General features: G+C 42.5%; 1 protein-coding gene across 1 annotated transcript; it reads right to left on the bottom strand.

Moving 5' to 3' along the window:
• Positions 1–2,555: 2,555 nt before the first annotated feature.
• trpc6b (transient receptor potential cation channel, subfamily C, member 6b) lies at positions 2,556–21,791 on the bottom strand. The gene is made up of 13 exons (XM_076100744.1): positions 21,738–21,791; positions 21,096–21,100; positions 12,428–13,196; positions 12,093–12,263; positions 11,752–11,916; positions 10,160–10,376; positions 9,424–9,651; positions 4,294–4,558; positions 3,970–4,165; positions 3,412–3,618; positions 3,132–3,188; positions 2,819–2,894; positions 2,556–2,722 (listed from the first exon to the last, which is right to left on the bottom strand). The coding sequence occupies exons 1-13, from the start codon at positions 21,789–21,791 to the stop codon at positions 2,556–2,558; spliced, it is 2,577 nt and encodes an 858-aa protein (XP_075956859.1).
• Between the last annotated feature and the right edge of the window lie 4,602 nt (positions 21,792–26,393).

Raw genomic sequence — 26,393 nt, 5'->3', positions numbered from 1 at the left:
TTTCTGAACCGCCAACTGCGCAGCAGAGATTGGAGTGCGCCTGATGGTTGGACGCTGTGTGATAAACTGTTGCTCAGAGTCTTTCCTGTAATCCTCCTCCCCGTCGACAAAAGGCTGTGACCACGTCTGTCTTTCACATGGGAGCCTGTACCGTCCAGGGAAGCGAAGTTTTTTAGCCTGCGTGTTTATGGTAAGGGTTTAAAAGTGCGCAATTATGAACACTTTCAAAAAGTAAACTTGGCATGTTTAAGTAAATTACAAGTTGTTCTGATTGTGGGTGTCATGTTTCAAATCGGAATGGGTGTTCTTTTCCCTTTTCACAGATTTCCTCAGCCAATCCTCCGAAAGATGTCAGGTAAAGAATCAATAAATGCAGAGCCCTCTACAGATGTATGGAGTCACATCAGTCCTACAGTAAAATAGCGAGCCAATGAGGAGAGGAGATCACTTCAATGCCAAGGGCCTTTAGTCTCCACCCATACTGCTCATGACTGAGTTACAACATGACACATTTTTGGCCAAATTACCAAATATTGGAGACTAGTTTGCTTTTGAAAGATGACACCACAATGCTTTCGCTAAGTTAATAATTATTCCACAAACTCCTTAGTCATGCTTACCAGCCATGCTGAGGGTCAATACCCAATATTATGTTGTCATTATTAGTATATATATATATATATATATATATATATATATATATATATATATATATATTTCCTTCTTATGGATGAGTAATATCTCTTTCAGCCATGAGCATAGGGTTTGTGTGTAACAAAAAAACAGATGGAAGAATCAGAGGACAAAATCCTTTCCATTCCATCTTCAATCTAAGTGACAGCGAGCTGTTCAATTAGGCCTCAGTTAATTAAGTCAATGGAGAGTAATATGGTCAATGACAATAGGAATTTAATTCTTAAGAAAGATCATTCTTAATGTTTCTACTTCAGATATTTTCCATTTGGCACATTTGCACCTTTTTAAAGTTGCTTCTAAAGTTCTCAGTTCAAGAGGTTTTTTTTTTTTTTTTTTTGGTGCACGTGAACAGACTTTGATAAAGTGAAGACTATACATCTTCTGTATTGTGATCCTCTACATCTCTTAAGCACATTGGCCCTCTAACCGCCTTTGTACTCATCTCATTTATATTTCTGTTATCTCGGCTGGATAACAGAGGCGGCTTTTACTATTGGATTTAATCAGCTGAGTGTGGCTGTTGCTGATTCATGCACCTATGATGCACACATAGGCCTTGGCCCTGATTCCGACCCACGTCACTCGTCCCGACAGTATCAGAGGGGATTCTCATGCTGAGGCCTGACATAACTCTGGGATAGCTGTTTCACATTCAAATCTACAAGATGTGTTCTTTAAATGCTGTAATGGCTTCTAATCTGTTAATGTGACGCTCATGGTGACCACCACACTTACATTCTTCTGCAACCACCATCTTCTGGTACGTTTTTAATCACATTTCTATTATTGCAGACACTTAATGGTAAATGCATTGTTGTGGCCCCACAATGTTCATCTTATAGGCAGTATGTGTGGGATTATTTTTATCAGTGTTGCTGTTGTGCCTTAGTTTTCCTCGGTATAAATGCTTCACAGTATCTGTTCAGGGACTTGAATGTGGTTTTAGCATTTACACTCCTGGCCCGAACGTAGATGGAGGTGAGCTGTTTGTCTACCTGACCGGTGAGACTGTTCCCAGACATTTGTCTCGCTTCACAGGAAGGAGAGAGAGAGAGAGAGAGAGAGAGAGAGAGAGAGAGAGAGAGAGAGAGAGGGAGAGAGAGAGAGAGAGAGGAGAGAGAGAGAGAGAGAGAGAGCGAGAGAGAGAGAGCCCGGCACCGTTTGCTGCAATGTTTTTTAAAAACCCATAAAGCTCTGTATTCCATGACGTGAAGATAATCAACACATTTTTATTATATTATGGTTAAGTGATCAATATTCTAATAAAACGCACATTAAAAAAATCTAAAAGTTAATGTCCTGTTTGACAAAATGTAAACCATAGTCCTGTTGATTGATTTTAAGGTACCGCTTATAACATGAGGGCAGTAATTATCAATAAGCCTTCATGTATTTGTATGTTACGTCTGACTTATGAACCTGACACATCCAAACATATGTTTCTTTTTTTATGTGTATTTATTTGAATTGCTTTTCTACTCCAGATGGAAAAGGATCGCCTCAACATCGAACCACATACGCAGCTGGTAGCCGGCAGCCCCAACATATGTTAGCAGTCATTAGTGCATATTTGTGGAGCAAGATTAAAAAAAATCCATTAGTGCCACTATGTGATTAACTGAACAGACACAGGGCCAAAGAGAATTCGATGAGTTCCCTTCTCAAAGGTAGATACATTTACACTCGGGGTGAAAAAAATCTAAGATTTCAACCATTTTCTTATTTGAAATAAAAAATATCCATTTTCATCAGTTGTTTGTGTCCAAAAATATGTCTGTGGCTAATGTCCCTTTGACTGAAATGCCTCATTAATGTGCAGCGTGTCGTGTAAATACATCTGTAATCTTTTTTAAAAGTTTTTAGGACAGTATAGCCAGCTCATTCTTCTTCTCTTCTCTCTGCCGAACATACATGACTTCTCCCAGTTGGCTGATGAGCTTGGCCAGCATCTCCGTGTCGTGGTTCGTCCTTTCCAGCAGCTCGTAGCGGAGACTGGAGATGTCCTGTTTGATCTCCTTCAGTTCACCTGTTTGACAGTAAGTGTAAACAAAAAAAACATGTTTCGTAATTCTGTGATCCGGACAAGAAAAAGCACTTTATCCAGAAAATCTGTTGAACTCACCTTCATTTATTTCATCATTGTCTCGATCTCTCTGTGCTTTTAAGATGTATCTTTTGATGAGGCGATTCATGATAGTCTGTGATTAGAAACAGAGGATTTCAGTCTTAACCCGATGAGGTAATTGTTCCTTAAATGTAAAAAACAGCTGCCAACTTGTTTAATGAGAATGTTTGAATATTCAATATGTTTTTGACAGATTTTATACAGCAACTCTGTTTTTAGTACCTAAAAGTGTCCTCTAGATATACTCTGTCTAAGACTCAACAGCTCAGTTATTAACAGGTTACTCATCATTAGGGAAAAATTGCTTTACTTGGTGACGGGTTGGACAAAGCGATGCTTCCACACTCAGATCTTCCTGTTGCCTCAGCTAACATTAGAAACAACAACAAAAAAACGAAGAAGAAGCACCTTTAAATCATGTTTTCAAGGAACACTCTCACACCTGCAACTTCTAAATGTGACACAAGAGGGCCTTGTAGATCTTTTACCAGACGAATTACATATTACAGCCATTCATTTCCATCCACCAAAAAGGATTTTGGTCTTTTCATTGCTTGAATTATCATCTGTGTCAGGAGCGGATGCCTCACCTTGTTAAGCTCCATCTCATCATTTGAATTATCTTGGCTTTTGCCTTTAGGTACATCCCAGAGACATTCCTTTATCCCCAGCAAGAGGGAAAGGACAGACGTGGGGCTGGGTACCAGGTTGAAGGGGACAGGCAGTGTCCCACCGTGCTCGAAGTACGAGAACCAGAGCTTTGCTCTGGCAAACTTCCACTCAACATCAGAGTCATCCTGCACCCGCAGAGAGGAAACGGCAAGAACGGGGTAAGAGCCGGGGGAAACATTTGTCAAGCAACAGGAAGTTTTGCAGATTGCATTTCTATTGTGCAACATCCATCATCTCATTTATACTTAATCATTAAATGTGCAATACTACTGTGTAAGCCAAATACGGCACGCGCACAAAACTGAACTGAAACGTGAAACTTTGGCATAAATCAGCAGTAAATCATAACATCTGTTGACATTTTCTGTCAAATTAAATTCAAATTAGTATGGTCCTACAACAAAATGGTCATTATCATCACGACTAGTGTTTGAGTCACAAAAATGAATAGTTATTTATGGATTGTTAAGACGTACCTCTATTTCCTGGAAGGAGCTGTTGAACATGGCAATAAGCATATTGAGCAAGACGATCACCATGATGATGTTGTACACCCCATACAGAACATAGCCTACATTCTCAATGAACTTATGGTCGATGTTAATGACCACTGATTTCACTTCCGACAAGCCGAAGATGGCCCAAAACAACGTTTTAAAACTCTCTTCAAGCCTGGAGGAATAGAGAAACGGGAATTAAATATGTGTAGTGCAACATTATAATTCGACACAGATTGTATCCAAGGGCACGATTGGAAAACATTTAGAACAGTTTCAAAGCTTTTTTCAGGCAACACTCACGTTGTGAAGGCATCGTTGTGCTTGGCTCCGAGGTAGTACGAGTACAGATTGAACATTCCCACCATGAAAGCCACGAAAACCGTTACGAAAATCACCATGAACTTAAAGATGTCTTTTACTGTTCTTCCCAGAGAGATCTGCAATGGCCCGAAGCTCTCATTGGCGGGCAGGATGTATGCAATGCGGGAGAAACTGAGCACAACTGCGATTGCGTAGAGGCCCTCAGAAATAAGCTGCGGGTCTGAGGGCATCCAGTTGATTCGGGCTGAAAATAGACAGACGCTGAATGTGACAGTTTTCATGCTGTGAACTTTCACTCCATTTAGATCACTACCTGCCTATAGAACTCATACAGGGAATAACATTTAGGCCATGTCCATACTACTCCGTTTTTGCTACGTTTACACTGAGCGGCCACACTACGCCGGAGTTTTGGAGCACCCTAAACGGAGGAGTCTGAAAACTCCCCCGAGGTTGGAGGTGTTTAAAAACTCCGGGGTTGCGTTTGCGTGTGGACGGTCGGATACGGATGTGCTTAGAAAAAATTATGCCCACACCCGTGTTCGCTACTGGATTGGTTCTTGGCAACCATGACGTCTCCGTCCCTGATTCGTCACACTCACTATCACGTGACCCGTACCCGGAAGAAAACAAACTGGGCTACCAGCGATTCATTTCAACATGGATAACTAATTGCAAGTGTTGCTGCTAGCACAACAGCTACATGATGTTGCTGCTAGCACAACAGCTAGCAGCAGCTAGCAGCTGTTGTGCAGTAAAAGTCTGCATTTCTGTGGAGGAAGCAGCTGTTATTGGAGTGATTAGCGAGCGGCGTGACCAGCATCAGCCCTATGGAGCAGCTCGTTGTTTTTAGATTCTAATGAGAAGACCTCACCATCTCTGACCACCTGGCTATCACCTTGGACATAGACATCCCCACCCCCCATGTTAAGCAGAATCGCACCATAACATTCCGGAACATCAAGTCTATCAACATCTCCTCGCTCTCCTCCACCTTGGCTGCCACCGTCTCCGCATCTGCCCCGATTTCGACTGCCTCCCCCACTGCCCTGGTCAAGTACTATAATGATGCACTCTCTTTCTGTCTTGACGTCATCGCCCCCAAAAAATCCAAACTCATCTCCTTCACCCACTCCGGCCCCTGGTACACTGACCGACTTCACCTCCTCAAAGCGCAGGGCCGTCAACTGGAACGTCTTGCCAAAAAAACTGGACTTACTGTTCACCTGGATGCCTTCAAACTCCACCAACAACAATATAAAGATGCCCTGAACACTGCTCGCTCCTCTCACTACTCCTCCATCATCCAATCTGGCTCCAACAACCGCAAAATGCTTTTCTCCACCATCAACAAACTCCTCAAGCCCATGGACACCATATCCACCTCATTCACCACCAGCAAATGCAACTCATTTCTATCCTTCTTCAACGACAAAATCATTGCAATACACAACCAGCTGGCAGCCCCCACCGCCCCCCCAAGCCCTCAACATGACTCTCCCCTACTTCCAAGCCACTCACTCTCATCCTTCAGTTCAATCATGGAAATGCTTGGTCCCCTCCTCTTCATCATTTACATCCTTCCCCTTGGACAAATCATCCGTCGTCATGGTCTCAACTTCCACTGCTATGCTGACGATACCCAACTCTACTTCTCCACCAAGACCATCACCTCCGTCACCCACTCCGCTCTCACCACCTGTCTCACTGATATAAAATCATGGATGCAACAGAACTTTCTCAAACTCAACTGCAACAAATCTGAAATACTCATCATCGGCCCTAACTCCCTCACCCGTTCAGCCCAGCCCTTCTCCCTCAACATTGATGGCTCCATCGTCACCCCCTCCACCCAGGTCCGCAACCTCGGTATCATCCTCGACCCCACCCTCTCTTTTCTACCCCACGCCAACCACATCACCAAAACTGCCTTCTTTCACCTCAGGAACATTGCACGCCTCAGACCCTCCCTGTCCTCTGCCACCACCGAAATTATCATCCATGCCCTCATAACCTCCAGACTCGACTACTGCAACAGCATCCTCTACGGTTCTCCCAACAAAATCATCAACAAACTCCAATATGTTCAGAACTCTGCCGCTCGACTGCTCACTTCCACCCGCCGCTATGATCACATCACCCCGGTCCTTCGCAACCTCCACTGGCTCCCGGTCAAATTCAGAATAGACTTCAAAATACTACTCACCACCTACAAAGCCCTAAACAACCTGGCCCCTCCCTACCTTTCAGACCTCCTCCCCCTCCACGCCCCAACCCGTTGCCTCAGGTCCGCCGGTGCAAACACTCTGAAGACCATCAGGACCAAGCGCCGGACCTGGGGTGACAGGGCCTTCTCAGCTGCTGCACCTCCCCTCTGGAACTCCCTCCCCATCCACATCCGTGAGGCTTCCTCCCGATCATCATTCAAACAAGCCCTCAAAACCCACCTCTTCAAACTCGCCTTCACCTGCTAACCCCGGCACCCTACCCTCCATTACATGATCCATTCAGCACAGCTTCTCCAGTTATTCTTTTTTTTGTTTGTTTGTTCTGTTTGTCTCTGCCATGTAAAGCGTCTTTGAGTGTCTAGAAAAGCGCTATCGAAAATTGATTTATTATTATTATTATTAAGACATGCTGCACTAACGTTTTACTTCTTCCGTTTGGTAGCCTTGAGAGACCTTAGTCTGTAAGTATGTCTTTATGAAGCATGAAAAGATGTACGTAGATATATTCTATTCGCGTGTTTAGTATAACATTTGTGTTGTATTAAATGCTAATCGCGGTTAGTATTTCTCCATTGGCGGTAATGTTAAAATTAGCTTAGAACAGGCATGTCCAAAGTCCGGCCCGCGGGCCAATCACGGCCCGAGGTCAGATTTTATATGGCCCGCACCTTCTGTCTTAAAATGCATTATTTATGGCCCGCCAGCACAGTCAAAACGGAATGAATAAATCATACAAATTCAACATGCAATTCCTCTTTTTACCTCATGGTGGCAGCACCACTCTGTAACTGTAGCTGTTTGAAAATGGCTCTGACCCTTGAACTGTCATGTTACGGCAAGTAAAAAAAAAAAGGAAAGTCGATAATGAGGGCCGCCGCTTCCAGGAGAGGTGGAGATCGCAATATTTTTTTCACCGAAAACCGAAACAACTGTGTCTGCCTAATTACTCATGAGACTGTTGCCTTGTTTAAGGAATATAATGTAAAGAGACACTACGAGACCAAACATGCTAATGCTACAACAAGCTATCAGAGCGACCGAGCTAGAAAAGTGAAGCAACTCCAAGATAACTTGGCCTCACAGCAGCGGTCCTTTTCACATGAAAACATCATCAAAGTAAGCTACCAAGTGGCCATGGTAATTGCTAAACATGACAAAGTTTATCAAAGACTGTGTTATGAAAATAGCAGAAAACATTTGCCCCGAGAAGAAGACCGAGTTTGCTAATGTTTGCCTGGCTCGTAACACCGAAGAGCTATCATCAGATACTAAGAGACGACTTGATTTGTTTCGTTAGCCTGTTTCATGTGTGTTGAACTTAAATGTGAGACAACTTTTCATTACCCTCACAAAGTCATATTTAAGATTGTCTTGAGGTGAGAACATTGATCGGTTTCTATGTAATTAGCTTTTAGATGGCTTGTTCTTTGTGTTATCTGACTTTCAAGATGTGAAAGAAAGGCAGAATAGTTGTTGAGATTTGTTCACACATGAATGCTTACATTTGGTTACATTGCTATTTGCTGTCATTGAAAATAAAATGATTAAATAACAACGTATGTATAGGCTACTTGTATTGTTTAAAATAATGTCAGCAGGGACTGTTGACCCTTGGGCATTTTCACATTATCAAATCTGGCCCTCTTTGAAAAAAGTTTGGACACCCCTGTGGTAAAGTAACAATGTCAGGTAAATGTCAAGTAAAGTGACATTTTTTTATCAACCTGACAAAATTACGTTCTTGTGGGAAGAAAAGAAAAGGCAACAATGTAACTTCTTTACATTCTAATAGAATGTAAAGAAGCTACAGTGTATAGAATGATTATATTGAAGTTATTCCTTTTTTAAATGTTTTAGACGAGTCACTAATCACTTTAAACTAGTGATTATAGCTGATTTAACTTACAGACATGAGATTGATCTTCTCATGTCACTCTCTTTATACAATGATATAAATTCATCCCCGTTTTATCTACAAGGCTACTTGTATTGTTTAAAATAATGTCAGCAGGGACTGTTGGCCCTTGGGCATTTTCACATTATCAAATCTGGCCCTCTTTGAAAAAAGTTTGGACACCCCTGGCTTAGAAGCTAGCTAGGCGGACATGATGTTCAGAGCTACTAGTGAGAACAGACATCAACAACACGGAGGAAACGAGTGAGAGACGTGTGTTGACCACATTGATGGACCCATATTCTAGTAAATGTTTACGTGCAAGTGTTGATTTTAAAGTAAATTTGGAGAGAGAGAGAGAGAGAGAGACCCGCAGCGCTGTAACTACGTCTGAAAAATAAAACTTCTAAAACTTTCCACGAACTGTGTCTGTTTGAGTTTATAGAGGAAGATCTTAAGTATTAAATACAACCTTTCATTATTAAAGACTACTTTATTACTCTGTCGTATTTTTTTTTTTAACTAAGCAAGCAATCCACTTCCTGTTTACACCGTCACGCGCATGCCCAGTGTACGTTAATGGTCACGTGCTGTCCGCCTTCGAAGGCTGCCGTGTGGATGCAGATCAACTCGAGAATGATGCTGAAACTCCCGTGTGGACGGAGATCGGTTCTATTTGACAACTCTGCATCCAAGTAAAAACGGAGTAATGTAGACAGGGCCTTAGCCTGCGTGTTTTGATGATGAAGTAGCAGGAAAATCAAGTAGTCGGAAAAGGCTGTGATGATAACATACACAACTTGTTGGACAAATTTATACTATGATTTGTTTGTTCACTGCCTAACATTATGGGGTAGAAATAAAAATCAAAAATGGAAGTCTGAATCAAGAGATCCTCTGAAATAAAATGTTTTATATGTATAAAAAAAACAATCTACTGAAACACTACTACTTATAATAATAGTGTATTCTTTGGTAAACACTTACCCAGCTGGAAGTACTGTATCTCAAAGGGCAAGGTCATGTTGAACAGGTCAGTGTAGTGCTTGTCAACATAACACTGAGCAGAATATGCATGCCAGAAAGCCATTAATCTGGCGATGAAAGAGGTCATAAAAATGGCCAAAATACTAAAGTCAAGAAGGTTCCAGGGTTCTGAGATGTATTCCCGGATGTCCTGCGTCCAAATATCTTTACATTCTTCCCAGATCTTCCCTGTAGGATTAAACAAAGACGGTCACACTGTGATGTGAACACATATAAACATGATTACATGAATTGCTAGTCAAATCACATAGAATTTACTGACGCTGTACACTGGCAAAGCGAGTATGATAAATGGCTCCAAAGCCTCGCCTGCAGAGATAAGTTAGTGTCACCTTGCCATTTTTTTCGTCTTTGGAACGTCTTTACCGGTCTGATTTATTGTGGCACACGTGGGAGGAATACATAATTATCTATGAGGGGCAATTTCCGTGCATGATAGATGTTTGGAGATTTAGAACGCATCAATGACATGTCATATCCTTGACCCTGCGCGTACAGCTGAGTGGTTTAATTGTAAAAGTGTGGGAGTGTCAGAAGGATGGGAGAGGAATAAATTACCATTACGAAAAAGATATAGTAATGGCATAGAAAAGGTTTCAACAGCTAGTAGTTGTGAAAGAGTGGGCATGGGATATGGTGTTTGTGTGTGTGTGGAAGGGGTTTTTATGCTCATGACCTATGACCCAGGATATGATGAGAATCTCCATCCAGGTGAAAGAGGTGGTCTTCATACGAAACAGTTGTGAGGGGTGGTCGTGGGTGGTCATGTTGGGCAGCAGCGATGTTCCCCCGAAACGATCTGCCGCGTTCAGGATCAGCAGGCAAAGAAACATCATGAAGGAGGCTGCATGGGCCACGAACTTCACGAAAGGTCCACACATGAGTTTCCCCAACTGACGGAGAAGTCGGAGAATGGCAAACAGAACAAACATGATTTTGAGCTGCACTAAATTATTTTACAGCCTCTGACAGCATATCAGCTTTGCACACAGTAAGAGATTCATTCAAAACTTCAGACCAAAACATGAAACGGTCTTCTATAAAGCAGATGGCAGCTGCATAACCAACAGTATCTAAACCAGTCATCCAAATCATGGCTCTGAGAGAGCTTTCAGACATCACGTTACCGGCTAATGAAGTTTGTTAAAACTTAATTCCACAAGCTCCACAACAAGCTGACAGACCCCGAAAACAGCCTCGACATATTATTGCCTTATAAAGTTTTTGTGGCTAATGTACCTATTTAAACGTCCAGCAGACATGGAGCAACATTTTTAATTGTAGCTCTGTTAAACGTGTTGAAAGTGTTGAATGAATGCAGAACCAAACTATTAAAGGGAAAATATGGGCCCTTTCATGTGGATGTCCAATTAGTGTTGGTGGTGGATGTAGTCAATTGAAGCAATAAATTCCTCAGTGAGTGCTGTATTGACCGAAACTTAAAAAAATATCAATGTCACATGCATATACATGAATATTGACCTCTGCATTTAACCCATCCTAAGCATTCAGGAGCAGTGGGCTGCTGTGAAGCGCCCGGGGAGCAGCTTGGGGTTGAGTGTCTTGCTCAAGGACACTTTGAAATGTGCACAACAGGAGCCGGGGATCGGATAGATAGACAATCCTGTGGTTAAAGGGAGTGTCAAACAAACACAGGACTTTTAATCAGTAGGCCGGTGTTCATGTCCCAAAGTGTTTGTGACCAGTTTTCTGTACTTAGTTTCTGTACTTTTACATAGCTTACATAGTCATGTTAAGCCCAGCCATGATGCTTTTCGTAAACCTAACTAATTGGTTTTGTTGCCAAAACCTAAGCATGTGTTTACTGCGACATGGTGCGCTGCGCTACCCAGTTTGTTAGAAAGTTACGCCAAAAGGGTCTGGCACAGCGTCAGAATGCTACAGGTTTGATTGAGAACTCGTTGGGCTCCATTACATACGGCTGCATATTTCAGTCAACCAAAACAAAGTAATTCTGTTTTTGTGCGCCCCCTAGCTGCCAAAATAAATCCGAGCTGCGATGGCAGCCTGCAGCTCTTCCTACCACCAACTAAGTCCCTGTCACGTCAAATAATGGCGCTGGGTGCAGGAAGTACAAAAGAGTTTGCAGCTGCAAACTTCAATTTCTGACTTAATACTGTATAGCACACAGTAAGGAATTTACTGCTTCTAATCATTTAACATCTACACTGATTAGACAACCGCATTAAAGGCGCAGAATTTTCCCCTTTAAGTTGAAACAATGTCCGGCTTTTTTAAGGAACTTACCTTACTCGATGGGGCTATCCAATATATAAAGGACAGAACAGGCAACCCAGCAGCTACACCGAGGACAAGAAGGTTTTTAACTGCTGTGGTTTGCTGACGTAGTCCCGATAAGTTTTCGTACCAGATGGAGAGGAGTTGCTGTTGGCAGTTTGGATGTGCCACGAACTTCCCCGTTGACAGTGTGTGTGTGTGTGTGTGTGTGTGTGTGTGTGTGTGTGTGAGTATGTGAGAGAGAGATGGAGAACAAGGGAGAAGGATTATTAAGGACACAAAAGAAAACACAAGGTTAAATCAATTCTAATCCTTACAAAAAAATGAAAGTGCTTTTCTCACATGCTTACCTTTTTAACTTCATATTTTATTGCAAGTTTTAACCTGATAAGGTTTTGTCTGCCCAAGGTCTCATGACTGTCCCCATTTAAGATGGCATTCACTTCCTCTGTGTTTCGACACAAATCCAGGACTCCCACCACAAAGTCTTTGCACTGCATGGATAGCTTCTTGTAATCATTCTATAACAGACAAAGGCAACATCTCCTTATTCATATACTTTTATGAATCACCAATAGCACAAAAACAAACCTCAAATCCTCTCACAGCAATCTTTTAATCGACATGATGTACAGCTATTGTCACTGTAATTTGAATATTAAACAAGGTACATTGAACTAAGTACCTTGAACTCCTTCTCAATGTTGGCCAGTACTGCGAGCTCGTTGCTCAGCTCCAGAGCCGCCATCACTGGGTCTTCATTGGAGAGGGACAGATATGCCGGGCTGGCCAGACATTTATACGCGTTGATGCGGGATTGCGAATGGCTGAACGAGTCGCGCCTCTGCTGCTCGCTGCAGGTCCTGCACTGGCAGAAGTAGTCATGGGGCCGCTCCACGTGGGCCCCCTTCATGAGAAGTATATGCACGATTTCATACTCATGGCACTGGGAGGCCAGGATGATTGGAGTGATGTCTTGGGAGAAACGCGTGCCATCCTCGTCATAGGCAAAGAAGTCATCGTGTGTGTCCGCCTGGCTGGGTCTGTTGGTCAGCCTCTCTCCGTCTGCAAAGGCCTGGTGGCTCAGTATGGCGTCCACTATACGGATGTAGCCTTTACTGATGGCTAACAGCAAGGCATCTCCTATTCTAGAGAGGTCCTTCTTCCTAAGTAGGATCTTAGTCACCTCTAAATGCTCATTGGCAACCGCCAGCTGCAGTGCATTCTGGCCCATGTAGTTCACGCAGTTGACATCGAGCTCCGGCAGCTCCTCGAGCATTCGCCTCACTTCAGGAGCGTTGCCGTATTCGGCGGCGTCTAAGAAAAGTTCCTCCGTCGTGGAAAGGCAGGAGGAGGATTGAGCGTGATACAGGTAACCGGCTCCCCGAAAGACTTGTCGCCGGGGTTTGGCCCCAAGTTGCCGCAGCATCATGGCTCTCCCTTCATTCCTCCACCTAAACACAGGTTAACATACGGCTGAAGACTTTATCTTTGTAAATGTATTCATGTATGCCAAAATACTCAAATGTCACTCTCAAATCCTATTCACACAAATTTCTGGATAAGTAAGATTTACTATTATGTTTTTACTAAGTCAGTGGTCACCAACCTTTTTAAGCCCAAGATCCCTGACCTCTGCCTTGGTGACAGGCAAGATCTACCTATTGAGGCGTTGAGAGAAAAAGACTGTCCAGACTGTACTTACAACGTGAGGCTTTTTATTTGGCCTAATTGTAATTGAATGAAATCAAACACTTTGGTCCAGCTTTCAAATTGATGTGACCAAGAACACACTAAATGACTTAATTTCAGTGCAACATAAAAAGGAAATTATTTGTTAACCGCACACAATATGAACAAGAAAAAGCACATTTGCAATGAGCAGGCTGGATGAACTACCAATATTAACTGTTGTATTTATCAACTGAAGTTACAACACAACACTGACAAAATTCTCAGTCAGTGCAACTAATGTAAGTAAGGACACATCTACATTCTGCAACAGTATCTGCACCTCTGCACCGGTGAAGTTATAATCTCAGTTTACTCGACCGGTGCTCGCTTTCCGCTTTGACATGATTTTAATCAGTCTGAAGTTGTTTTCGCGTTGCCTGTGGAGTCTGTCGATTGTGCACACGTCTCTTCAGTTGCATGCCCGATCGCGATTGACGGGTTGGCGACCACTGTACTAAGCAGACATAACTTTAAAGGGAACATAATGCTTATTTTCTGGTTCAATATTGTCTTTCGGTTTTCTGCTAGAACATGTTTGCATGCTTTAATGTTAAAAATATATATATATATTTTTCTCATACTGTCTATCTGAATATACCTGTATACACCAGCTGTCTGAAATGCTCCGTTTCAGCCCCTGTCTCTTTAAGCCCCCCTCCCAAAAAGCCTAATCTGCTCTGATTGGCTTGTGAGAAAAATATGGCTCACATTGGTTAAACTGCTTTGTTGGGAATGCAGTCAAACCTCTTGGCTGTACTTGAGAGAGTATTGTGTCATCACACAAGTACTGTGTGAACGTAAAACTGCGTCTTGAATGCAAACTGTGTGCAATTCACGTCCAGTGGCCGGAGACGGACGTTGTAAGAATTCAGGGCTCACACCAAACTTCATGCCCCAACCTTGGAGAGATCTATTCCCATTCACAGCAGCTATATGCATGATTTAAAAAACATTTTGAAATGATAGAATGCCCTAAAAATCTGCACATCATTTGGGAAAATCATGATGAGCCTCTTTTTTCAAACGCAGGAACCTTCCTCAGGGACTAGGAACCTTTTGTGGAACTCATTGCATCTCGCCCTCAGGGACCAGAGTCCAAATTAAGGCCGATGCTTCAAGTCGTGTACCACTTAATTAATAAAACAGTACTCTAGTATCGATTTAGGACCATGTTAAGATGAGGGGAGAACATCTTTCTTTGTTTGATAACATTAAAAGTAAAGTTAGGCGAATGCAGACAACAATGGGCTGAAGGAAGCTTTTAGTTCCTTTAAAAAGTATGGTAGGCATTTTTTAAAACTTCCATAGAGCTCCTGTAATCAGTTAAATTGATAAAACAAGCTAGTAACCTCCTGACTCTAGCTTAATACTTATGACACGAACATGAAAGTGGTGAGTATTCCTTTAACTCCATCTACTAATGTAAAAGTGGACTACAGTGGGTAGGAAATGCAGTGAGAATCCCACCCAGGCACAAGACCAGGAAAGATGTTGCTAAATAACCATGGACCACGAGCATCGTCCCGTCACTTCCTGTCACAAGGTTCAGTACTTTCCACAAACCATTCAACAACTCCAGATCTCTGCTGTTACAGTATGTGGTAAAGACAGTACCACATGTAGTACATGTGCAGTTCCTCCCTGTTTAATTTCCTACATGGCTGCTTCACGATTCATTGAGTAGTTTATGTAGAGACTAGGCCAAGGATGCTCCATTTTCAAACATCCGCTCCTCTTAGACCTTTCCCCCGAAGCTTGCCTATAGTACCAAGTGCCGAGGGGAAGTGGAGGAGACAGAAGGTTACATTCTCCCCCTATATACACCTGTTATCATGTGACCGACATGTCATATGTCACTGAGCAAACTTAATTTGCTGATTACGACAGTGAGATGCGGTTTAATGCCCGGGAGAAAGCCAGTAAAGCTACCTTGAGCTACAATTGTTTTTGTTAAGATGTTTTTGTTAAAAATGAACCTTCACGCTCAGTTTATTAAAAGCTTGTTATGATGGCAGTGTGACCTCAGAGCAGAAGTCAACTTTACCTGGAGCCTTGAGATGAAAGATGACCATCCGTAGGATGATAAATTATCTCGACCCCCTCATGACCTCACTGTGACCTGAAGTCATTGCCATTCTCTTCTCTGCTACATTATGCCTGCTACAGAATGGCTTTCTGTCACTCTGCAGGATGTGATGTATTTCTCCAACAGTATGATAAAGCTTCCAAGACGAGTGATTTACCCCAAAACGTTGTGTAATCATTATTTATTCTCATTGTTCTCGATTTGTCTAATCACCTTAATTGCTGAAATACTATTTTAGAGAGCAGATAATCACAACCATAATAACTGTCTGCTAATCCTTCTCCAAAGCTACTGAAGACATTTATTTTATTTATTTATTTTTTATTTGTATCTCAATTAATTAGTGAACAGAGTGAGAGACGTGTGTTGACCAAATTTATTGACCCATAATAATCGAGTAAACTTTGATTTGTAAGTGTTCATTTTGAAGCAAATTTGATGTGTGTGTGTGTGTGTGTGTGTGTGTGTGTGTGTGTGTGTGTGAGAGAGAGAGAGAGAGAGAGAGAGAGAGAGATGGCCTGCAGCGTTATAATTAAGTTTGAAAAGTAAAACTTTGTCTTTTTGAGTATAGAGGAAGATTATAGAGGAAGACAAACAATACAATATATTTTCTGTAACTAAGCAACCCTTTTTCGAATTCTATTTTGCAGGTTTTTTAGTCTGGAGAAGTCATGTGACCAAGTGTAGTCATGTGACCACAATTCGGAACATTGCAGTCATTGACATTCTATCGCCTTTGATGATGTCACGGAATGTTTGTCAGAATGAATCGCCATGGCGATGTCACGGAATGTTTGTATTGACTGCCTTTGATGTATGTATTGCCTTTGATGTAGTTTAGGTATTTAACTGAGTTATCATCTGACATCCACCACAGAGACCTCTTTTGCGAACATAGCGACAACTTCTCAAACCACAACACACAACTTAGTTATCATCTCACATTCATCCAGAGAGACTTATTGTGCGAACAGAGCGACAACTTCTCAAACCACAACACAACTAGTACACACAAGTACTCAAACAACAATAGAGCATTACCATTGTATAATAATGCAGGACCTGAGAACAGCTCAAATGGACACTCAAAAACCAATCAACCAGTTGGCGTCAGAAATTGCTGCATTGAAGGAGCAGATGGCAGCCAAAGAGCTCAGTTGGGAGCAGGAGAAACAAAAGATGATGAAGGCTCTCAGGGCAGAGAGAGAGCGTAGGAAGATGGCACTGGCGGGCAAGAAAACCAAAGAGATGGTGGAAGTGATCAGCTCTCCGAGTCACAGTCCAAACCAGGACAGCCCAGCTGAAGAGGTGCAGGTCAAAGAACACCAGCAAACTCTCAGCAGACAGCTGCAGGACCTGACAACAGCCCAACTGGACTCTCAAAAACCAGACAACCAGCTGGTGTCAGAAATTGCTGCCTTGAAGGAGCTGATGGCCGCCAAAGAGCTCGGTTGGGAGCAGGAGAGACAAAAAATTATGAAGGCTCTCAGGGCAGAGAGAGAGCGTAGGAAGATAGCACAGGCGAACAAGAACACCAGAGAGAAGGAGACGGTGGAAGTGATCAGCTCTCCGAGTCAAAGTCCAAACCAGGACGTGCAGGCGGACAAGAACGTCACAGAGAAGGACAAAATTATCCATTCTCTTCATCAAAGTCTGCTTGTAAATGAGATCCAGTTGGTCAACAGCCAGTGGAGTGCCAAGTTCAACCAGGTTGTTGAGTCCTCGACAGAGGAGAACAACAAGTTCAGAAAGAACTGTGTGACGAAGGCACATCATGTAATATTTGGCTTGAACAAAAATAATGTGATGGACTTGGACGCAAAGCTGCTTGTAAGAGAGAAGGAGCATGTCACTGCGCTCAAAATCCAGGAAGAGAACTGTGACAAGAAGGTGAGGCAGACCGTCCTGGACCTGGAGAGCCACACCACGCAGAAAGACAGCAAGCTCATCCGGAGCGAGGCGGAGTGGAAAATAAAACTCACAGCTCTGGAAGATCGGATGAGATGCGAGCTTGCTGCAAAGGAGGAGAGCTTCCAGAGAGAGCAGGAGCTGCAGAGACAGAGCAGAGAGATGGAGAAGTGGCGCAACCAAAAGGAGGAAGAGATCAAGCTCCTGACACAGCAAAACACTGACCTCCTGGTACATAACCTCAGCCTTCAAGAGCTCGCCCAACAAACTGACAAGGAGAAGGCGCAGTTTAAGAAGGAGGAGAAGAAGGCCAGGAAGGAGGCGGAAAAGATCCTGAAGAAGGACAGGAAGGAGGAGGAAGAGAGGGAGAAGAAGGAGAGGAAAGAAAATGAGGAAAGAGAAAAGGAGGAAGTGAAAAGGCAAAAGAAAGAAAATAAATTGATGGAGAAGGAGAGGAAGTAGAAAAGAGAGAATTAACATCCTTTCTCTTCTTCTCACCCATCCCCACTTCTACCCTACCCATTTACTCCCCCCACCCCACCCCACCCTCTCTACCCCCCTCACCCCACCCCACCCTCCCTACCCCCCCTCACCCCACCCTAACCGTAACCCAAGCCCAGCTGGAGGAGCAGAGAACGGAGACAAACAGCATCAAAGCAGCCTGGAAAAAGACCGAAGATCTCTTACAAACCGAGCGTCTTCTTTGGCAGCAGGAGAAGTCTTACCTCCAGGCCACCGAAAAAGATCTTCAGAGCCAGATCACCAACATGCAGAAGAAGAACAAAAAATGGTTCGGACTCTTCTAATGCCTGGCTCCCTACTGTCAAAACATCAGACAGTAAAACACCGACGGGGTACATTTTACTGCACGGGTACTTCTGGTACTTTAAGTACATCTTGCTGAATATAACATAATTGACTAAGGTTTTGAATGCAGGACTTTTACTCGTCATGGATTGTTTCATCAGTATGGTATTAGTACTTTTACTGTAGTGAAGGATCTGAATCATTTTTCCTCCACTAATTACTTGTAAGTGAGTTTGGCAAACAGTTAATATGCAAACAGTGGTTCTTAACCCTGGCTCCAGATCCTTTATCCGGTCAAGGATCAGGAGCCTTAACCCTAACCGCTCTTTGTATATAAATTGTTTGCCAAACTCACTTACAAGTAATTAGTGGATGAAAAATGATTCAGATCCTTCACTGCAGTAAAAGTACTAATACCATACTGATGAAACAATCCACGACGAGTAAAAGTCCTGCATTCAAAACCTTAGTCAAGTATGTTATAATCAGCAAGATAAAGTAGAAGTACCCTTGCAGTAAATACCCCTCCCCCCGAACCCCCCCCCCCCCCTCCCCCCCACACACCACACACACACACACACACAGACACAGAAACAGACACACACACAGACACAGACACAGACACACACACACACACACACACACACAGACACAGACACACGCATACACCTCCTCCGCGAATCGCCACCTTAACGTGGTGGAGGAGTTTGAGTGGCTCAGTGATCCTGGGAGCTATGTTGTCCGGGGACCCTGGTAGGGTCTCCCAAGGCAAACAGGTCTCAGGGGAGAGTCCAGACTAAGAGCGGTTCAAAAATGATGAATAGCAGCCCACAGACTTCAGCCACCTCGCCCGGACCAGGGAAACCGGGGCACCCTCCCGGAGCCAGACCCAGGAGGGGAGCTCGTCAGCGGTGGCTGGGGCCATGGGGCTCAGCTCGAAGAAACAACATGGAGCAGCCACCCTGTGGACCCACCAGCCTCAAGGACAAGCATCGGGGTCAGGTGCAATGCAGACCGGGCGGCGGGCCGGGCCCGGGTCCTGGCCGAGTATAAACACAATTTCATTGAATAAACACTAAAAAGTCCTCAAGGGCACAGATTTATCAAGGCTGTGAAATACTCTTCTCATTTTAACAGAAGCTAAAACATTCATAAGTGAAACCATCTTATCAATGGATTTGGATTTTTATCAGCATTCACTGAAACAGCACCTACATCACCTGTCTCTAATAGCTAAAGGTGGGGTGTTACCCGACATGCACACCAAGTCTCTAATGTATTTGTTTTCTCTAAACCAGGGGTGTCCAAACTTTTTCAAAGAGGGCCAGATTTGATCATGTGAAAATGCCCAAGGGCCAACAGTCCCTGCTGACATTATTTTAAACGATAGAGAAGTTGCCTATAAATACACTGTTATTTAATAATTGTATTTTCAATGACACAGCAAATAGCAATGTAACCAAATGTAAGCATTCAGGTGTGAACAAATCTCAACAACTATTTTGCCTTTCTTTCACATCTTGAAAGTCAGATGACATAAAGAACAAGCCATCTAAAAGCTAATTACCGAGAAACGGATCAATATTTTCCCCTCAAGACAATCCTAAATATGACTTAGTGAGGGTGAAAAGTTGTCTAACATTTAAGTTCAACTAGCCCTGGTCTTTAATCAAAGATCATTCAGAAAGGGATCTTTTGTGTTATATCTACAGTTACATAACTCAAACTATTATCTTATTCAAAGGTTTAAAGGAAGTGGCATAAGTCCAAGTGTAGATTTTAAATGTGGGGGAGTACAGAAATTGAAAACTATAGGCTTTGTATGTATAGTTCCCAACCTTTTTAGCATGTAGTTGCTTACGTGTGACACCTCATCACAGGAAATAGCCTTAGTGTGGAAATGAACTTGAGCAGTTAAATAATAAAAATAAATCCCTCTGAGATTGTTTAATTTAAAGAGCTTTTAGATGCCTCTCAAAGAAGAAAATATGCAATATTTCATTAAAAAAAAAGGAAATAAAACCTTAGATAAAAGTCTGAAAAATATAAAGTTTAGTCTGTTTATTTATGCTGGATTCTTTAATTATCTTGTCCTCCGGTTGGTAATCACTGCTTTAAACATCCACATTTTTAACAAGAATATAACTTACATGTGGACGACAGACCCATGTTTGTAAAGGTTCAGGCTTGGAAAGTAACGGAGTATGTTCACTCTCGATATTAAAGTACAATTGAAGTAGGCTACAATTTTTGTGCACTTCTACGTGACTTGAGTATCTCCATTTTGGAGGGTTACAGAAGGTGGCGCTATAAATAAAGGATGGGGACCACTATGGTGCTCTTTGGTTGCGTTCGGCCTGACAGAGCATAGACATGACTTTTTGCGTACTCTTGTGTGCCAGCGAGTGAGCCTTTTGGGCAGTGCAGATTTTTAATGCGCATGTGTTTTACCCCAATCATATGACGCGTGACGTCTCCTTTGTAAAGGTAGTACTCAAACCGTGGGTGGAGATACTCAGATGGAGGCAGTATGTTCGAATGAGCCTGCATGTGACAGGAAGTTATCGCATGTTTTCTGCAGCCCATAAAAAAACAGACTGGGGTGTCTTATTTCAGTTTGTGAGTTGGTTGACACTCAAGATATCCAGTTCTATGTGCACAAGCACTGAAAAAGTGACTTTTTCATGATATGTCCCCTTCAATAAGTCTACTGGTTTAGGTAAATGAACATCGGCTCAATCTATTGTTCCAAAAATAAGGCCTTGGGAATGAGACGGCAATGACCTAAGTAGCGAATGGGCAACAGTGTGGGATGGACAGCTGGTCTCAGCTGAATTATAACTGGCACTACATGTGTGACACCACCCACAGACTCATCGTCTGCTCTCCTTCATTTCATGGCCTGGAACTGTCCAGCCTCTGCATGATAGTTCACCAGATACGTTTTATATTATAACATAAATTGTATTTGGTCAACTATCATGTAAAACACAACTATGTCATCAAGTGTTCAGTGGTAAACTTTATTTACTGATACGACTATTACAACAGTGACTATCTCTAATAGTAATATGTTTTGCGTCATTGTGAAACAAGTAAATCTACTTTCTGCTCAGTAAATACATTTGAATAACTTGGTTATCTCAGGAGCTAATTCAGCACAGACGATGATAGATGATGACAACGTCCCTTCATTCAATCCTAATTAGTGTTAATAAGATTTCACATAACTGAGTGACCTCATGAGCGCACGCAGTATATACAGAAAGTTCTAATACAGACAAATTATTCCTCTTTGGCATCGGGTCTATATCAGCTGAGACGAGTTGAAATGAAAACGGTGTCAAGCTGTTCAGCCACGGAAGGTGTGAAAATCCCAAATAAAATGGATCAATAATGTCGTTTTTTGTTGTTGTTTGCCTTTTAAAATGACATATGTAGCTGCCCCATGTGGATTTATCTCCCTGGATTTATGAGAATGCCTTGTTGTTTTTGTTCTGCTGCTCTTCTTCATCATGACAGATGAAAAAGCAAAACAAAACAAAAATTGCTGTGACACAACAATCCTACTTCAATGATTAAAAATATATATATATATATATTCTGTAATTAACGCCGTTAGGTGAGCTGTTTGCTTTTGCATATTAACACTAAACATTTACAGTAACTGAAAAAAAAGATCTGTTATTTGTCACGTCTGCTCCCTCGTGCAGAGAAGAAGACACCAGTGTGTACATGACAAGGAGAGGCACACTAGGACATTTGGAAAATGGGACACTGCAGGATGAGATCACTGAGTACATACTGGTTTTCTTTTAGGAATATCAGGGGCCTGAAGCATTCCTGTAAAAGCCTCACCAAACACCGACGTTTCTCAACTGATTGTTGGAAATGGGGCACCGATTTCATTATCTACATGTCAAATGTAGACATTTGCTGTTAGCCTTTACTGATGGCTAACAGCAAGGCATCTCCTATTCTAGAGAGGTCCTTCTTCCTAAGTAGGATCTTAGTCACCTCTAAATGCTCATTGGCAACCGCCAGCTGCAGTGCATTCTGGCCCATGTAGTTCACGCAGTTGACATCGAGCTCCGGCAGCTCCTCGAGCATTCGCCTCACTTCAGGAGCGTTGCCGTATTCGGCGGCGTCTAAGAAAAGTTCCTCCGTCGTGGAAAGGCAGGAGGAGGATTGAGCGTGATACAGGTAACCGGCTCCCCGAAAGACTTGTCGCCGGGGTTTGGCCCCAAGTTGCCGCAGCATCATGGCTCTCCCTTCATTCCTCCACCTAAACACAGGTTAACATACGGCTGAAGACTTTATCTTTGTAAATGTATTCATGTATGCCAAAATACTCAAATGTCACTCTCAAATCCTATTCACACAAATTTCTGGATAAGTAAGATTTACTATTATGTTTTTACTAAGTCAGTGGTCACCAACCTTTTTAAGCCCAAGATCCCTGACCTCTGCCTTGGTGACAGGCAAGATCTACCTATTGAGGCGTTGAGAGAAAAAGACTGTCCAGACTGTACTTACAACGTGAGGCTTTTTATTTGGCCTAATTGTAATTGAATGAAATCAAACACTTTGGTCCAGCTTTCAAATTGATGTGACCAAGAACACACTAAATGACTTAATTTCAGTGCAACATAAAAAGGAAATTATTTGTTAACCGCACACAATATGAACAAGAAAAAGCACATTTGCAATGAGCAGGCTGGATGAACTACCAATATTAACTGTTGTATTTATCAACTGAAGTTACAACACAACACTGACAAAATTCTCAGTCAGTGCAACTAATGTAAGTAAGGACACATCTACATTCTGCAACAGTATCTGCACCTCTGCACCGGTGAAGTTATAGTCTCAGTTTACTCGACCGGTGCTCGCTTTCCGCTTTGACATGATTTTAATCAGTCTGAAGTTGTTTTCGCGTTGCCTGTGGAGTCTGTCGATTGTGCACACGTCTCTTCAGTTGCATGCCCGATCGCGATTGACGGGTTGGCGACCACTGTACTAAGCAGACATAACTTTAAAGGGAACATAATGCTTATTTTCTGGTTCAATATTGTCTTCCGGTTTTCTGCTAGAACATGTTTGCATGCTTTAATGTTAAAATTATATATATATATATTTTTCTCATACTGTCTATCTGAATATACCTGTATACACCAGCTGTCTGAAATGCTCCGTTTCAGCCCCTGTCTCTTTAAGCCCCCCTCCCAAAAAGCCTAATCTGCTCTGATTGGCTTGTGAGAAAAATATGGCTCACATTGGTTAAACTGCTTTGTTGGGAATGCAGTCAAACCTCTTGGCTGTACTTGAGAGAGTATTGTGTCATCACACAAGTACTGTGTGAACGTAAAACTGCGTCTTGAATGCAAACTGTGTGCAATTCACGTCCAGTGGCCGGAGACGGACGTTGTAAGAATTCAGGGCTCACACCAAACTTCATGCCCCAACCTTGGAGAGATCTATTCCCATTCACAGCACCTATATGCATGATTTAAAAAACATTTTGAAATGATAGAATGCCCTAAAAATCTGCACATCATTTGGGAAAATCATGATGAGCCTCTTTTTTCAAACGCAGGAACCTTCCTCAGGGACTAGGAACCTTTTGTGGAACTCATTGCATCTCGCCCTCAGGGACCAGAGTCCAAATTAAGGCCGATGCTTCAAGTCGTGTACCACTTAATTAATAAAACAGTACTCTAGTATCGATTTAGGACCATGTTAAGATGAGGGGAGAACATCTTTCTTTGTTTGATAACATTAAAAGTAAAGTTAGGCGAATGCAGACAACAATGGGCTGAAGGAAGCTTTTAGTTCCTTTAAAAAGTATGGTAGGCATTTTTTAAAACTTCCATAGAGCTCCTGTAATCAGTTAAATTGATAAAACAAGCTAGTAACCTCCTGACTCTAGCTTAATACTTATGACACGAACATGAAAGTGGTGAGTATTCCTTTAACTCCATCTACTAATGTAAAAGTGGACTACAGTGGGTAGGAAATGCAGTGAGAATCCCACCCAGGCACAAGACCAGGAAAGATGTTGCTAAATAACCATGGACCACGAGCATCGTCCCGTCACTTCCTGTCACAAGGTTCAGTACTTTCCACAAACCATTCAACAACTCCAGATCTCTGCTGTTACAGTATGTGGTAAAGACAGTACCACATGTAGTACATGTGCAGTTCCTCCCTGTTTAATTTCCTACATGGCTGCTTCACGATTCATTGAGTAGTTTATGTAGAGACTAGGCCAAGGATGCTCCATTTTCAAACATCCGCTCCTCTTAGACCTTTCCCCCGAAGCTTGCCTATAGTACCAAGTGCCGAGGGGAAGTGGAGGAGACAGAAGGTTACATTCTCCCCCTATATACACCTGTTATCATGTGACCGACATGTCATATGTCACTGAGCAAACTTAATTTGCTGATTACGACAGTGAGATGCGGTTTAATGCCCGGGAGAAAGCCAGTAAAGCTACCTTGAGCTACAATTGTTTTTGTTAAGATGTTTTTGTTAAAAATGAACCTTCACGCTCAGTTTATTAAAAGCTTGTTATGATGGCAGTGTGACCTCAGAGCAGAAGTCAACTTTACCTGGAGCCTTGAGATGAAAGATGACCATCCGTAGGATGATAAATTATCTCGACCCCCTCATGACCTCACTGTGACCTGAAGTCATTGCCATTCTCTTCTCTGCTACATTATGCCTGCTACAGAATGGCTTTCTGTCACTCTGCAGGATGTGATGTATTTCTCCAACAGTATGATAAAGCTTCCAAGACGAGTGATTTACCCCAAAACGTTGTGTAATCATTATTTATTCTCATTGTTCTCGATTTGTCTAATCACCTTAATTGCTGAAATACTATTTTAGAGAGCAGATAATCACAACCATAATAACTGTCTGCTAATCCTTCTCCAAAGCTACTGAAGACATTTATTTTATTTATTTATTTTTTATTTGTATCTCAATTAATTAGTGAACAGAGTGAGAGACGTGTGTTGACCAAATTTATTGACCCATAATAATCGAGTAAACTTTGATTTGTAAGTGTTCATTTTGAAGCAAATTTGATGTGTGTGTGTGTGTGTGTGAGAGAGAGAGAGAGAGAGAGAGAGAGAGAGAGAGATGGCCTGCAGCGTTATAATTAAGTTTGAAAAGTAAAACTTTGTCTTTTTGAGTATAGAGGAAGATTATAGAGGAAGACAAACAATACAATATATTTTCTGTAACTAAGCAACCCTTTTTCGAATTCTATTTTGCAGGTTTTTTAGTCTGGAGAAGTCATGTGACCAAGTGTAGTCATGTGACCACAATTCGGAACATTGCAGTCATTGACATTCTATCGCCTTTGATGATGTCACGGAATGTTTGTCAGAATGAATCGCCATGGCGATGTCACGGAATGTTTGTATTGACTGCCTTTGATGTATGTATTGCCTTTGATGTAGTTTAGGTATTTAACTGAGTTATCATCTGACATCCACCACAGAGACCTCTTTTGCGAACATAGCGACAACTTCTCAAACCACAACACACAACTTAGTTATCATCTCACATTCATCCAGAGAGACTTATTGTGCGAACAGAGCGACAACTTCTCAAACCACAACACAACTAGTACACACAAGTACTCAAACAACAATAGAGCATTACCATTGTATAATAATGCAGGACCTGAGAACAGCTCAAATGGACACTCAAAAACCAATCAACCAGTTGGCGTCAGAAATTGCTGCATTGAAGGAGCAGATGGCAGCCAAAGAGCTCAGTTGGGAGCAGGAGAAACAAAAGATGATGAAGGCTCTCAGGGCAGAGAGAGAGCGTAGGAAGATGGCACTGGCGGGCAAGAAAACCAAAGAGATGGTGGAAGTGATCAGCTCTCCGAGTCACAGTCCAAACCAGGACAGCCCAGCTGAAGAGGTGCAGGTCAAAGAACACCAGCAAACTCTCAGCAGACAGCTGCAGGACCTGACAACAGCCCAACTGGACTCTCAAAAACCAGACAACCAGCTGGTGTCAGAAATTGCTGCCTTGAAGGAGCTGATGGCCGCCAAAGAGCTCGGTTGGGAGCAGGAGAGACAAAAAATTATGAAGG

Source organism: Anarhichas minor, unplaced genomic scaffold (genome assembly GCF_050575085.1).
Source record: "Anarhichas minor isolate MPS153535 unplaced genomic scaffold, ASM5057508v1 ptg000026l, whole genome shotgun sequence".
Lineage (NCBI taxonomy): Eukaryota > Metazoa > Chordata > Actinopteri > Perciformes > Anarhichadidae > Anarhichas > Anarhichas minor.
This window is presented reverse-complemented; position numbering and strand designations above follow the sequence as displayed.

What these genes read in the sequence shown, in the direction of transcription:
- trpc6b (XM_076100744.1), bottom strand. Translation starts at nt 21,791, where the DNA reads ATGAAGAAGAGCAGCAGAACAAAAACAACAAGGCATTCTCATAAATCC. An exon ending in ACATTGAGAAGGAGTTCAAG is followed by an intron (nt 12,264 to 12,427) that starts GTACTTAGTTCA and finishes TGTCTGTTATAG; the next exon opens with AATGATTACAAGAAGCTATC. An exon ending in GGATAGCCCCATCGAGTAAG is followed by an intron (nt 10,377 to 11,751) that starts GTAAGTTCCTTA and finishes CTTCTCCGTCAG; the next exon opens with TTGGGGAAACTCATGTGTGG.